Genomic DNA, 15,048 nt, shown 5'->3' with positions numbered 1-15,048 from the left:
ATTACTACCTGATTAATGCTACTTATGACTGTTATTTCAATAATAATGCATAGACTTAATCATAAGTTAGGAAAAAATAGAAATTCAGTTCAATAAACGTGCAATAGCCTTCCTTCAGCCCACTGACTGGTGGTGTGCAGCAACAGGTGGAGGAGGGGCCTTGATTCTCTACCATCTCACATTAGAAGGGAAAATGCTTTAGCAGTTCTCAAACCATAACCTCTGGAAAACTCTGAATATCTTGCTTACCTGCATCTCAGCCCTGTCTAGTTAAAACATTTGCATGCCACCTTTAAATCTCCGTCCCGAATGTTGCTTGTAAACATTAGAATAATATTGGGATCTTTAATATTTTTTCTCCCCTTTTTTTTTTCTTTTTTCTTTTAATTAGACCCAAATTTCTAATGTCCCACTTTACGTAACTAATTCCTGACATTCTGTGATGGCTTTTAAATTTGGAGCAACACCCCAAAATTATTCACGGCCCCCTTCTGAGCAGACCTTTCAAGGCTCGCTGGTGGCACCCCTGGGCTTTTGGGGGTGGAGTGACCCCCTGCCAGCGGGTCAACAGATTAACCCCCTTTTTTGTCCGCTTTACCTCTTTAGGGCCTTTTCTTTTCAATTTATAAGCACAGAGGAACTCTTGGGAAACAATCATTCATCGGTGACGTTAGGCCTCGGGGAAAATAAAAAAAATTTAAAAATTCTTGTCGAAGTTGTTACAGGTGTTTTATTTTTTTAAACTACTTTGCGATTTAGGCACCCATCCGTAATAGCGCAATAGTTCCCCGCACGGTCCGGCGCTTAGAATAGATCCCAGACATGAGAATCCAGTGTTGACGTTAACTACGGGGACATATTTCCAGAACTTGTAATCTATAGGCGACTCCGAGTGCAAAGTTCAATCCCATAGGATTATAAAAGCATTATGGTTTCTTCGCCGGGGCTCCCGGAAACACCAGGTCCAATTTTATCCCTTGCGTCGTCTTAACGTGCGTCATGTCTGTGGCCTTCGCTGGCTGTGACCGAACTGTTCGTTGGACCCTTAAGGCAGTGATGTCACTATTTTGTTTGCTTGCTGTGAGCTTGTGGTGTTGGTGACCGCAGGGCCTTCCCTTCCCGTCAGCTGTGTGTGACGTCACCAGTACGCCATTACTGCAAAAGCAACACATTAAATGACGACCCAAGCTTCATTAGGCGCACCGTGGAAAGTGCTGTAAACAGGGGCCATAATATCCCATTGAACCCTAAGCATTTACATGTAGCAAGAGGGACACCTAGTGGACGAAATATATATTAAAAAATGAAGCAGGTAAATGAAAAACATTTGGTTTTCCTCCCAAATTCTCCTCTTTTACTTTGTCCAACCCGCTCACAATGTTTTAGAAAACAGCCACTGGTGTTTTATTTGTTTGTCATCTTTAAATGTGGTTTGTCAAAAAATAATAATAATAAAAGAGTCAATGATAAAGTGTAAATGTTACAGAATAAATGTGTAAAATTCAGCGGGCTATTATTGGTGATCCTAAAAGGGGCCTAATCACAGAAAATGCCCAAGTAGGGAGGGTCTATATGTTGGTCAAATTAACATATTAAATAAAGAAGTTTTTAAAAATGTTTGCCAAGCAGAGGGGAAAGAGATCACCCTGAATGTTCCAGCCCTAAAATGATGCATTATGCTGCAGAGAGACTTTTCTTCAAAATAGCCGGTGGGAAGCAGGGCAGCGTTGTTGATAGAAGGATGAATTAGAAGCTGTGTATTCATGCTTTAGAACGGCCTATTCAAAGTCCAGACTCAAATGTCAAAAGGGTATTTTGTGCCAAAGTCTGAATTACTTGCCATGGAATCAGAATGGAGGCACCTTGCAGTCTTGTGCCCTTAAAAGTCGTGAAGTGGTGACAGTAAAAGATAGAACATAGAACAACATGCAGAACAATCCATATTACAACACATATGAAGAGATGCTTAGTGCTGCGTAGTGGATGCAAAAAAAAAGCAGCTAAAATGGAACAGAAAATTGTAAAAAATAAAAATAAAGTAACCACAACAGAAAAAAAATATATTATGATGATACAAAATGACGTTTTCAGAGTTTTTGCGGCGGAAAATGACAACAGCTACACAATAAACACAGCCACCTTATCAGGGATTTATACGCTTTACGTTGCTGGATGTCAAACTGCAGCTTGTATCTGGATGGACTAATAAAAAAAATTAAATGGCAAACATCAATGCCCTCGTGATTTGACTAAGCCCTTTTGTGTGACCATGACAAACAAACACATTGTTACCTGTCTTATGAGAGATGCCATTGTTGAATAATGAGTGAAGAATGGGTAAGTAATCATGGCCGAGGTGCTTGACTCAAAAGAGAGAGAGCTGGTGTTGCCTCACCTTGCAGTTACTCCTAGATGCTGAAAGATAAAAATGTAAAAACCAGTTGGACGTGTTGAAAGCGTTTTACAGTAAAGCGAGACTGGCTTCTTTCCTGGTACAGAGGTGTGGGAACGCCACGGTTCTTTAGTTAGCATCTTTCTTTCTTAGAATAGCCTTTATTTCTGCTGGTATAGACCGTGCACCACATCAGATCCGCTGGAGGGGGCAGTCGGTCTGAGCCCACCCGACAGCTGGTACAACTTATGCTGTCAGCATTGTTTCCACAAGTCACTCAGGAGTAAGAGATTATTCCTCATCTGGCGTAGTCAGAGGTCGGTGTTCCTTTGCCATGTCTGGAGGAAAGATCTGCCTGAAGGGCATGCTGGCCTCCAGAACTTACATCTGACCTGCGGGAAAGGATTTCCGGCAGCTTTTTCACACACTGAGTTGAAGTGCATTAAAGCAGTATAAACTCATCGCGATATCCAGATGTATGCTTCAGCTGTTGCTTTTATTTCATTTCGTTCTTTTTCAAAGATAAAATGCGGGAGAATCAATGTGGCAACTGCTTTTTATAGATACAACCATTGAAGACTTTGATGTAAACAGAAGCACTGAGGAGGAGTACACTGCCTGGACTTTGTTCTAAGACAGGGGTCTCAAACTCCAGTCCTCGAGGGCCGCAGTCCTGCAGTTTTTAGATGTGCCACAGGTACAAAACACTGGAATGAAATGACTTAATGGCCTCCTCCTTGTGTAGATCAGTTTTCCAGAGTCTTAATGACCTAATTATTCTGTTCAGGTGTGGTGCAGCAGAGGCACATCTAAAAGTTGCAGGACTGCAGCCCTGGAGGACTGGAGTTTGAGACCCCTGTTCTAAGAGGAAGTCAGGCGCCCTGGGTGTTATTTTACAGAAAGCCGTATGAGTCCTGTTTTGAACTTTAGCTGAAAACCACACAGTGTTTTATTCTCGGAAAGACTGAACCAAAATGTTCTCAGTCAGAGCTGCATGTTTTAAGCTGCTGGTTTACAACATGCGGATTATTCTCAGCTGTGATGTTACGATCAGCCACCTAGTGGCCATTGGTTGACTTACAGCCATCACTTCTCTTAGCTCCGTGTGCCAAATAAGTAAACAGCATTGGATTTGTACACATCTGAAGTCCACTATACTTTATTAACATATACAGTATATGATTAAAAACCTATTATAACTATAATAATAATACTAATAAATAAAGTCATAAAGAATTAAGAAATTGCTTAAAACACAAAGGTAATAAATAAATACTAGCCTCAGCAGTTTTTTTAATCTAGCATAGCAGTTTTACAAATGTTTTTTGTGAAGTCATTGCTTTTCCTTTGATTGCAAACTACGAGTTTAATTTCCTTTTAAGGACAACTGGTTATTTTCCACAAAAAAAAAACAAAAAAAAAAAACAATTATTAGAAATGTAAAAAAAATACAATCTTATAATAGATATTATTAAAAATGTCATGTTTCTTTTCGAAGAGTCATACAGGGTTTGTGGCTCCAAACGACTTTGCCAAGCTAGAGCGAAGGCAAAAATGACTCTTTGGGTTGTAAAAGTTGCTGACTTCTGGTCCATCCCATAAAATTAAACCTTAAAATTTCAAGGGTTTGGAATCTTTTGCAACAGCACTATAAAAACAGTCAAATAGTTGTTGTTTTTTCTTCCTCATGCTGTTCTCAGGAAAAGTAGTGTAATGACTGTGGATATTATTAAAGATTTTTTAAAGTGAACTGTACTGTGACAACAAAGCAAACAGACCTGCGCTGACGGCCTCATTGCAGTCCAGTCTGCTCTACAGGAAACTGGTGCTGCAGCAGATTCTGTAAACCTGCATACAGGCTCTGTACCTGCATGGAGCCTAAATGCATCCATGTCTGCATTAGAGACGCGCGATAACAAAAGTTAATGTGTCATTTTTAATCTACACCTACATCTGCGCTGACCTACTTACTCATTCGCGTGTCAAAGTTTACAGAAGAAAAACATCTGATCATCGCCAGAGTGACAACCAGATGGTTGTGTTTAAGAAATACGTCATCACACTTTACTTCTCAGTTCTGACTTTCTTTTAATACTCTATAAGCACCGTGTTGAATAAATAAACACCGGATTAAAAAAAGAAGAAGAAAAAAAACTATACACAAAAAAGTTTACATTTTAAACAAGGTCAAAAACGAAAAAACTGTTTTGCTATTTTAGAGAAATTCAGCTACAAATTGCTGTTTGAATCATCAATTTCTTATGACTGACTGTGTCAATTCTGGGTGCTGCCTTGAAAACCACTAAGCGTTTAATTCTTTTGTTTAAAACTCTTCAGGTTTCGCAGGCTCAGCATTTTAAAAGCGAGAATAATTTTGTCCTTGAGCTGTTGTTCGGACCCCATAGTGATGAGATCACATGACATCCGGACAATAGACTGAGGGGAGCTTTGAACCCTGAACAAGTCACCAGCAGTGATGCATAGAGACAGAGAACCATGCATGCTCACACTCACACCTGGTCATTTTACAATCACTAATGAATTCAGCATGCGTATTTTCACATTGTCGGAGGAAACTAAAGCAGAAATTGTGCTAATCTTTTATAGTGTAACAAACATTAAGTTCCTTGTACAAGTGGAGGAGTTAAATACATCTCCATAGGAACCACTGAACATGTGACGTTTCCCGACTCAGGCACAAACAGAAGGAATTATTTAATCTGTTTTCTGTAACATTGGAAATATACCTTTGTAAAACTACACGGATCTTTACTTAGCATTTGCACAACTGGTCTGTAAGAACTCACATTGTTTGTTAATACCTTAAGGACAGTTCATGCTTCAGAATCAGATATCAGGAACTGGAGCAAAGAGTGACATCTTAGGGGTCACCGTAGAAAATTTAAATACTCTCTCGTTAATTGTGTGGGAGTGATTCCAGAAAGAAGCTTTTTTTTTTTTTTGGTCTGTTGTCATGAAAATATGGATAGCTTGCTTAACTAGAATTGTGGGTTTTAGTCAGACGATACTAAAAGGGTGTGAAATAAAGAACGCGTTTATGGAAAAGCACCTTATATTCACTGTTAAGCATGGTGGAGTACCTGTGATGCTTTGGGCCTGCTTCTCTTCCAAATTGTCTGGGAACTTGAGTTCTGGGTTTAAATTTCGTCACCCTAATACTGTGCAAGTACAGTAAAATATTATTTTAGGTGGCACTGTATTTTACGACGGAATACAAGAATAAAGTCATAATTTCCAGACTAAAGTCGTTATGGGAACTCCAACGAGAAAAAGCACCCTTGAAACTCCGATAAAATGAAGAATGTTGTTGAGCATCTTATTCGGTTACACTGTGTTGATAAAGAAATAACTTTAACTAGGACAAAGTACTGGTGCGACGGAGTATTAGGGCAAGACTATTTGTAATTAAATTACGAGAATAAAGGAGAAGCATTTAAGTTTTAAATAATTTTTTATTAGAGAAGCCAAATTTAAAAAAGAAAAAAAAAGTGAGGGGCGCTGTATCTACACACGGTCCCTTTAAATTGTTACTTCCGTGTGGGAAATCCCGCCCTCCCGCTTCCCATACAAATCTCTTGTCATTCTCGTCGTTGTCCAGGTCTTGTGACTTTACAGCGCCGCAGACAAACATGTTCAGCCTGCTGGGGTTTGCGTTCGTCTTGCTGGCTCTCGGTTCCTGCCGGGGGCTTCAGGACAACGACGTCGACCAGGAGGAGCCCGAGCTCGTCTTCCAGTCCTCCAAATACGGCTCTCTGTGGCCTCTGCCGCAGAAGGTGCAAATTTCGGATGTTTCCTTGAAGCTGAGCTCCTCCAGCTTCAGTATCACTGATGCCAAAGAGTCTGGAGCCGGTCCGAGCTGCGGCCTCCTTCAGCTGGCCTACAGGAGGTCTGGAGAGGTTTTCTTTTTGGGGGGGGGAGAACAGGGGACTTCTTTCTCTTTCAGTTTCCCGAGTTGTGTTCGTGATGCATTCACGGACCTGCTTTGACTTCTATCTTCTGTATCTCTCTCTCTACAGGTATTATGAATACATATTTGGGGGCGCTAAAAAGCAGAAGGTGAATAGAAGCGCGAGAGCAGGTCCCACGGACCTGTTGGAGCTGCAGGTGTGGATCACATCACCTGACTCGGAGTGTGACGGCTACCCCAGTGTGTCTTCTGATGAGTCATGTGAGTCTCTTCCTCATTGATAACATTTTTTTTTTGGTCAGCAGCACTTCATGTAAAAATGCCGTTATATAGATGTTATATACTTTGCATATCTATTTTGGAGAACTTAAGTTTTTATGAGCGGAAGAAAAGCCCAATATTGCCTCTCTACAATAAATCCATGTGTGCAATTAAGGTTTGAACATGTATTTTATTAATGACTTATTTTCTGCAGGGTACAGCTGATAAAGCAAAGCGTTCCGCCTTTTACTGTTTCATTTATCATTGGTTTTGTTTACATATTTTCTATATAATGTGTGAATAGCAAAAGCTCACTTGGTTGAATTAATCAAAATAACATTCATATTTTTGCATGTCAACAACATAATGGCATTATTGTTATTACAATTTTAAAAGGGTTACAGAAGATTTAAAACTTACTGATACTGGTGTTGAAGATCATTTTTATCGTTTTCTTTTTTTTTTAAAATAACTACATGAATTAAAAAAAAAAAACCTTTGGAAGACAAATTTCACTTTTGTGATCATATTGTAATTTCAGACAAAAAATTTACATTTTGTACCTGTATTCAGTGGGAGGGGGAATATGCCATGAATAGTAATAATAATTTACAAAATGACCTGTCATTGATAAACTGTCAACATAGAGTACAGACCAAAAGTTTGGACACACCTTCTAATTCAATGGGTTTTCTTTATTTTCATGACTATTTATAAGGCAAGAAATCCCACTTATTAACCTGACAGGGCAGGTTGACCTATGAAGTGAAAACCATTTCAGGTGACGACCTCTTGAAGCTCATCAAGAAAATGCAGAGTGTGTGCAAAGCAGTAATCACAGCAAAAGGTTGCTACTTTGAAGAAACTAGAATATAAGGGCTATTTTCAGTTGTTTTATACTTTTTTGTTTAGTGCATATTTCCTCATGTGTTATTCATAGTTTTGATGCCTTCAGTGTGAATCTACAATGTCAATAGTCATGAAAATAAAGGAAACTCATTGAATTAAAAGGTGTGTCCAAACCTTTGGTCTGTACTGTATCTTCAGCTCACATTGCAGCTTTTCTAAAAGATTTAGCTCCTGTAGGACCGAAACGACTTTGGACAAAGGTGAAATATCTCCTGGCGTTGGTTTGGCTGCATGTGATGGATCATTATCCTGCTGAAAGCCCCATTTTCAGGAATATTACTGAGTTTTGGTTTTTACCCCCAGCCGTCCTGGTGCGTTGTACATTCAAAATCAACAAAAAAAAGTGTCTTATCGTTTTAGCTAATTAAAGCTTAAGGTTCCAGGGAAAGTCCTGTTTGCCTTTTCTTTTTTTTTTTTTTTTTTTTTTGTAACCCCTCCAGGGGGTCTTTTTGTGGGCTCTAGTGTCCCTTTTTCATGAAGTAGGCTGACAGGAAAGGGGGAAGAAGAGGGGGGAAGACATGCGGTAAATGTCGCCGGGTCCGGGAGTCGAACCCGCGACAGCCGCGTCGAGGACTTGAGGCCTCCAAATGTGGGTCGCGCTAACCCCTACGCCACCACGGCACGCCCCTGTTTGCCTTTTCACAACATGAAAAGTTCAGAATAAAAATTACTGGCATGCCTCCCAAGCTGGATGGCAATCATCATTGGAGACTAACCAGAAGTAACCCCAAGATGCCATTCTCTGCTGCAGACTTCAAACAGCAATCGTTGTAGATTTTTGTTTTGTTTTTATCTCCCTAAATTTATGTTGTTTTTTTTAAAGACGGATCATTCTAGTCTTGTGTGACACAAATCAAATTGTGTTTAAGCTGTGGAAAAATGGGTTATATCAAGGCGTGGTAGTTCTGAAAACGTTCAGAGCTGGACCTTGAAATTGGCCTCTGTCTTTAACAAGCTCACCGTTACCAGAATGACATGTTCTCTCTTCTTTCCCATTTTGAAGAGTGGCTAAATGGAGTTTGCACATTGTATCTACACACTGGAAATGGGAAGTATGGGATTGCTAAATGGGGGGAAAAAAAAACTTCCTAAAAACTCATCAGCTTAAAAAATCTTTTAAGCTGATGAGTCCTTTTGACTCTGGACTGTACTGCTGAGCTTTTGTTCTGTGTTCTTCTGTGTTGTTGTTGTTATTAAACAAAAAATTAATAAACATATCTACAAAAAAAAATAAAAAATCTTTCAGTTGCATTTATCGGATTAGAAAAAAGTTATTAGGAAAGGACACATAAAACATCGCATTGAATACGTTAATTAAATGGTTTCTTGAAATTTTTGTTTTTCGCCCTGATATTGTGCTTCTGCAATAAAAAGTAAAAAATGTTAAAAAATCATTATTATTGACTTGATCTCTTCTGCTTTCTAGTAATGTGGGATCATGAAAATATTTTCGTGGAGCTGACCCCATTGTAGCGACAAAAGTTGACTAATGAAGCGTGGGGAAGACTACCATCAGGGAAACGGGTCACATGTTAATAGTCAGCATGACACACTTGGATAATCTTATCTGAAGAAACGTTAAACAGTCGCCATGGTGACATTTTTCAGTGAGCGATTTGGCTCCATTTGATCTAATATTTGATTAAAGATGAATTTGTAAAGAGCTGGACAAAAAAGATGTGCTTTACTTGGTGAATAGGTTGCTTGAATCCTTTTCCAAGAACAGCAATCCTACTCATGATGGGAAGGAGGAAGTAAAGATTACCTGGAAAGCAAATTAAAGAATTAACCCAGACCAAACGCTTCATGGCTTACAGTCCTGATTTAACCTCCTGGAAAGCTTTGTCAGGTCATACTACGACTGTTTGTTTCTGCAGATGAGCTGACCGTGGATCAGCCGTTCGCTGTCCTGAAAGCACCAAAGGTCTGGGGAGCCCTGCATGGTAGGAGTTTATTTACCCATGTGCCTGGTTTTAAATCATCATCAAATGACAAGTACATTACTTTTTTTCTCTCTCTCTATTGTGAGGTCGCAGGACATAACAAAATTAAAATTAGATCTTATCTCTCGTGACATAAGATGTACGTGACATTTTTAAATGAACTTTGACCGGACTCTGATTCTTTTCTCTCTGTTTCGTTTAAAGCAATTCTCAGTGCTTTGCAAAAGTATTCACAGCCAAACAGAAGGGGTTTTCCAGATGGGGTTGAACTTGCTTGGAAATATGTATTTTATGTCTTCTTCTCCTTTTTGAGGTCTGGAGACTTTCAGCCAGTTGATCGTGGAGGACGAGTATGGAACTGTAAGTGAGACGGATGAATTGTGTCTCGCTCCTTGTTAGTGAATCGTTTCCCAACACAAGTGTTTAAGCTGCGGTTCATGTTTGTTTCTGCAACTTTTTTCCAGAAAACCATCAATTCGACGGTCATCAGTGACTTCCCAAGATTTGCTCACCGCGGCGTCTTGCTGGACACGTCGCGGCATTTCCTTCCAATTAAAGTCATCCTGACAAATCTGGTACATAAACCACCTGCTTATGTACCAAGTAGTTAATTTATCTTAACTTTTTAAAGATATATTCCGCTTTACTTCACCCTGCAGGAAATCATGGCGATGAATAAATTCAACGTCTTCCACTGGCACATCGTCGATGATCCGTCCTTTCCCTACTTGAGCCGGACGTTCCCAAACTTGAGCCAAAAGGTTCTAGAACAAACTTATTATCTGCGCTGACCCAAATGTTTCATGTCCCTGTGTTGACATAAATGTATCCCATCACAATGTTGACAGGGCGCTTACCACCCGTACACCCACGTGTACACGCCCGCAGATGTGAAAATGGTGATTGAGTTCGCCCGCCTCAGAGGCATAAGGGTCGTCTCCGAGTTCGACACCCCAGGACACACGCAGTCTTGGGGTAAAGGTGAGTTCTCTAGTTGTTGCCGTCCACATTTAGTTTCAGCTTCCGCATTCTCCTGATGTCCGCCTTCATATTCTCAGGTCAAACTGACCTGCTCACGCCTTGCTACTCCGGCTCGAAGCCCTCTGGCACCTTCGGACCGGTGAACCCCATCCTCAACTCCACCTACGACTTCATGACGCAGTTCTTCAAAGAGATCAGTGAAGTTTTCCCCGATGCTTACGTTCACCTGGGAGGTGATGAGGTGTCCTTCGCGTGCTGGTGAGGAGCCCTGATCTGTCTAATAGACCAGAGAGATGTTAGCGGCTGTTATTTACTTATTTATTATCTTTACAGGCAGTCCAATCCAGACATTCAGAAGTTCATGGAGCAGCAAGGCTTTGGGCAGGACTACAGGAAACTGGAGTCCTTCTACATCCAAAAGTGTGCATCTTATTTTAGTTTCTTTTTAAAAAAATATTCATTTATTTCTTGTTATTGATTGATTGACTCTTTTTTTTCATGTAATAGACTTCTGGACATTGTCGCTGCTACCAATAAAGGCTACATCATCTGGCAGGAGGTCTTTGACAATGGAGTTAAGGTATCCTCTATTTTCCTTATTTTTGTAAAGTGAATGCAAAATGTGCTACTTAAAATAGTGTAAAATGATTGTTAAACCGCAATCTGTTGTTTTTAACTCTGGTTTTATTGACTAATTTAGAAAAAGTTTATTGATATGGACTCTGCAGATGCTTCTAAGTTGTTGCCGTTTAATGTTGTCCCACCCAATCCCAGGTGTTGGTTTGGTCCGCCAATGGCAACATTCTTACAATCACCTGGAGCCGTGTCGAAATTTTGTGCTGCAGTATCAACAAGTCCTATCAAAACAGAGTGCTAGTACTAGCATTTTTCTGCTGCAGATGTAAATGGGAGCATTTTTATAATTTCTTTTTTACAGCCTAAGCAGTTTGTGTCAATTTAAGACAGATTTGATGATTTGGTATCTTGTACAAAAAACAAAACAAAAAATAACTTATTGCTGTTTTTCTGTCATTTTGGGAAGCTGGACAAAACGTGGCTTCTTAGTAACTTCTGTACTAAGCTCAGCTACAGTTCATTCTGGAAATATTTGGGTATTGATTCAAATTTCTATGTAGCTGCTCAAAAGCAGTTGGACTCGGATAAAACAAGAGTCTCTACTGGCAATATTTTTTTTTACAGTAAGTAGAAAAAAACAACAATCACCTGGAAATCTTCAATTTCTTTATTTTTTTCCCCTCCAACTGGTTACCTTCTTTCTTTTTAAGCTATGTTTTCTGTATGCGAGTTAAAGACACGAGTTTGACTTGTAACCATTGCAGCTGAAGCCCAACACGGTAGTGCACGTGTGGATCGGCAGTGGGACTAACTCAGAGATGAGCAAAGTGACAGCAGCGGGATACACCACCATCCTCTCTGCCCCATGGTACTTAGATTATATTAGCGTGGGACAGGACTGGCTGAAGTACTACAATGTTGAGCCGCTCAATTTCAACGGTCAGTTTCAGTAGTTAATAAAAATAATGATGATGAAGATAAAGATTGTGATTATTTCTTTTCTCTTTTTTTCCCCAATCATCTCATGATTGAGGGTGGGGGATCACTTTTCAGCTCGTTTTTGTTCAACAGGCTTAAATTTAAAGAAACTGCACAGTTGTGACAACAAAAGTCAGTGTGTCAACACAGGGCAGTGTGGTTGGTGGGTTTGCTTCTTTATTTGCGCATTTCACCCGACTGGTCGACTTCAATCTGTGGTTTCACAATGATCAGATCAAACCAGATAACATCTGTCATCTGACAAAAGGTGCTCAGAACCTTTCTAGATTCTGGGATGTTTCGGAGGGACCACTATGAGGAGATGTAAAAACTTATTGTGTCTGTTATTAGTGTGAATGCTGTAGGCAGGAGTTCCTGTTTCCCTTTATTATTATTTTTAATATTCTGGTTGCTCTTTTTTTTTTGCCGTGCTTCTTCGCCTGCATACTTTGTGCTATTTTCACCATTCAACTTTTATACTATTCAGCTTGCTCTCCTAATGCCGGCTGTATCTCTTGGTATTCATAACCTTCATACTTTTTATAATATTCAGCCTTTTATGAATTTTTCACCCCATAGAAATGGGGGAAACGGCTACGACTTGTGGCAGAATTGAGAACTACAATATAAAATGTGGTTGTGTTTCACAGTTCATGTCTCAGGTCGACTTCAAACGCTTTTGCCATTTTCACCAAAAGCATTGAGCATTCACACTTGCATTTAGGAAATGCACACTTTCTACTTGTGGTTTATTATTTCAATCTGTCTCCCTCTCTGTGTGTGTGTCTGTGTGGGGGTGTGGGTGTGTGTGTGCTCTGTAGCTGAAACCAGACACACTAATCCACATTTGGAAAGGAACCCAGGAGGCATACCAGTCTGAGATGGCAAGAATTACGTTGGCAGGGTACAAGACCCTGCTGTCCGCTCCCTGGTACCTGAACCGTATCGCCTACGGCCAGGACTGGCCGGGCTTTTACAAAGCCGACCCGCAAGATTTTCAGGGTTGGTGTCCACATGATATAAATATATATATATTTTTATTTATCTACTTGTTGCTTGAAAACCTTCCCGTTTTGTCTAGTTACGCCTCACCTGGTTGCAACTGTCTTGTTCCTGCACTTAGAAGCTAGCTCTAGCATTGCCACACAGCTAGCATCTGCAGGAAGTTAGAAAAGCAGCGATTGGCTAACGCCCCAGGGACTTTATTTACTAAACACCACAGGCTAGTCTGTAACCAAGTCATGTACTTCAACAGTCCCGTAACATAAGAAGTTTTATTGCTGCAAACGTCTAAAAGTCAAAAGGTTTTTCCAGTTTCGAGACTCTTCGCTGACTTGAACGTGACTCAGCATGCAAAGGTTAATGGATCAGGCTTGTTTACAGAAAAAATTTATGAATCAACCGCTCCTAAGATAGAGCTGGGCAAAGGTAAATGGAGCACAGCTCATTGCTTAACAAACTGTCAGTTTGATAAGTAAAAATGAAAATTCCTCGGCGAGAGAAATGTTTTCTCGCACTGAGATGTTACCTTTTCAAGTGTTAAAATCATTTTAAAAAAATCAAAGTGTTAACAATTTAAACAGTGTCATGTACAAACGTTTTGAGAAAAACTAGATTGAAGACTTTGAGTTTCAACAGTTGGCGAGAAAATTCTGGCTCAGATTTCTTTCAATAGGAGCCAAAACACAAGAACCAGGAATGTTTGACAATATTTAGATAGAATACATTTGCATGGATTTGTGTCACTAGACTGTATGAAACACGGGGAATGCGTTGATTATGATCAGCACTACTACACTTGCCCTGCTTTACTATTAAGCTGGCGTTTGGCTAAAATGAAGCAAAATCCTTAAACTAAAACTGACATGTCCCAGTGTTGTCACTCCTGTGCAAACTTTTGTAAGCCTGTTGAATAGAGAGCAGGAAATTGTGCTTTATGAAAAGGAAGCTGAATTTACTGAAAATATGCTTTTAAAAAAAAAAACAGGAACTGAAGAACAAAAGAAGCTTGTGATTGGTGGAGAGGCCTGTCTGTGGGGAGAGTACGTGGACGCTACGAATCTGACGCCGAGACTCTGGTAAAATACGTCTGTCTTGGCTTATTTTAAAGATGTTTTTTTGTTTTTTTCACTTTTTGTCATGTTTATAGGCACAAACTTCTTTAGTGTATTTTTGTTGTGTTAAGGGATCAACACAAAGTAGTGCATAATTGTAAAACAACAAGAAAAACATACATGGTTTTTAAATTGTACTGGATATGTAGGCACTTGGTTGAACTGAGACTTAATATGTAATGTATATCACATTTTTCAGACTTTTCCTTCTTAACAATTGTGAACCATGTTATTGTTGGTCTGTATCAAAATCCTGTCTGCCAAACAGGAAGGATTCTGGTTGTACTATGACATGGTGTGAAAAAGTTCAAGAGGTGTTAATTAGGGATGGGCACTTTTTTTTTTTTTTTCCCCAAGCACTGTAAGCACAAATAATATCAGAATGCTATTTTATATTTTCTTAGGCCTCGAGCCAGTGCTGTAGCAGAGCGGCTGTGGAGCGCTAAAGAGGTCACAGACACCGGCGACGCCTACAGCAGACTTTCTCTTCACCGCTGTCGCTTGGTAGAGTAAGTATCGAGAAACCGTTAAAGTACGTAAAAGATATTATTACTGTCCGTTAAGGATAGTAAGGTTACAAGAGATATGAGGAATTTTTTTTTTTCCTCTTTTCTGTAAGGCGTGGGATACCAGCTGAGCCGCTGTCTCCCAGCTTCTGCCTGCATGAATATAAAGGCGTCTGAGCGCTGACGGGCTGGTCTGGGAACCGAAAAGGGAAGCACATGCACTGACAATGAACCTTTATGCTTGGTTTGTAGTACTGGGGAATCAACTGAGGAGCTTCTTCTTCAGAGCTGTCACTGTACGAATTGAATGCGACTCTCAAATCCTATGTTCTATGTCGATATGAATGATTTTTTTTCTATATGCTTTTGTTTTTGTTGGTGCGAATGTTTCTAAAGATTTCAATAAATCTTGAAATTGTAATTGCTTCTGTGTTTTTGTTTTGGTTTTTATTAGCAAGAA

The 15,048-nt window shown here is 39.8% G+C and overlaps 1 protein-coding gene across 2 annotated transcripts; it reads left to right on the top strand.

The window, feature by feature from the left end:
- The first annotated feature begins 5,982 nt into the window (after positions 1-5,982).
- On the top strand, positions 5,983-15,009 carry hexb (hexosaminidase subunit beta). Of its 2 annotated transcripts, none has more exons than XM_023338322.1 (14): positions 5,983-6,299; positions 6,430-6,581; positions 9,368-9,433; positions 9,747-9,793; positions 9,898-10,008; positions 10,093-10,194; positions 10,282-10,414; positions 10,492-10,672; positions 10,748-10,834; positions 10,922-10,994; positions 12,790-12,970; positions 13,956-14,046; positions 14,487-14,591; positions 14,702-15,009. In XM_023338322.1, the coding sequence occupies exons 1-14, from the start codon at positions 6,043-6,045 to the stop codon at positions 14,763-14,765; spliced, it is 1,650 nt and encodes a 549-aa protein (XP_023194090.1). In that variant the 5' UTR covers positions 5,983-6,042; the 3' UTR covers positions 14,766-15,009. The 2 variants fall into 2 exon arrangements, with proteins under 2 accessions (XP_023194090.1, XP_023194091.1); XM_023338323.1 differs by lacking the exon at positions 12,790-12,970 and adding an exon at positions 11,755-11,929 and having other exon boundaries at positions 5,984-6,299.
- Positions 15,010-15,048: the final 39 nt, after the last annotated feature.

This window comes from Xiphophorus maculatus, chromosome 8 (assembly GCF_002775205.1).
Source record: "Xiphophorus maculatus strain JP 163 A chromosome 8, X_maculatus-5.0-male, whole genome shotgun sequence".
Lineage (NCBI taxonomy): Eukaryota > Metazoa > Chordata > Actinopteri > Cyprinodontiformes > Poeciliidae > Xiphophorus > Xiphophorus maculatus.
Note: the sequence above shows the minus strand (reverse complement) of the source record. Positions and strands in the feature narration are given on the sequence as shown.

Bases quoted from the DNA above. Each gene is read 5' to 3' on its own strand.
- hexb (XM_023338322.1), top strand. From the start codon at position 6,043: ATGTTCAGCCTGCTGGGGTTTGCGTTCGTCTTGCTGGCTCTCGGTTCC. The intron at 10,415-10,491 runs GTGAGTTCTCTA...TCATATTCTCAG, and splicing joins CACGCAGTCTTGGGGTAAAG to GTCAAACTGACCTGCTCACG. The intron at 12,971-13,955 runs GTTGGTGTCCAC...AAAAAAAAACAG, and splicing joins CGACCCGCAAGATTTTCAGG to GAACTGAAGAACAAAAGAAG.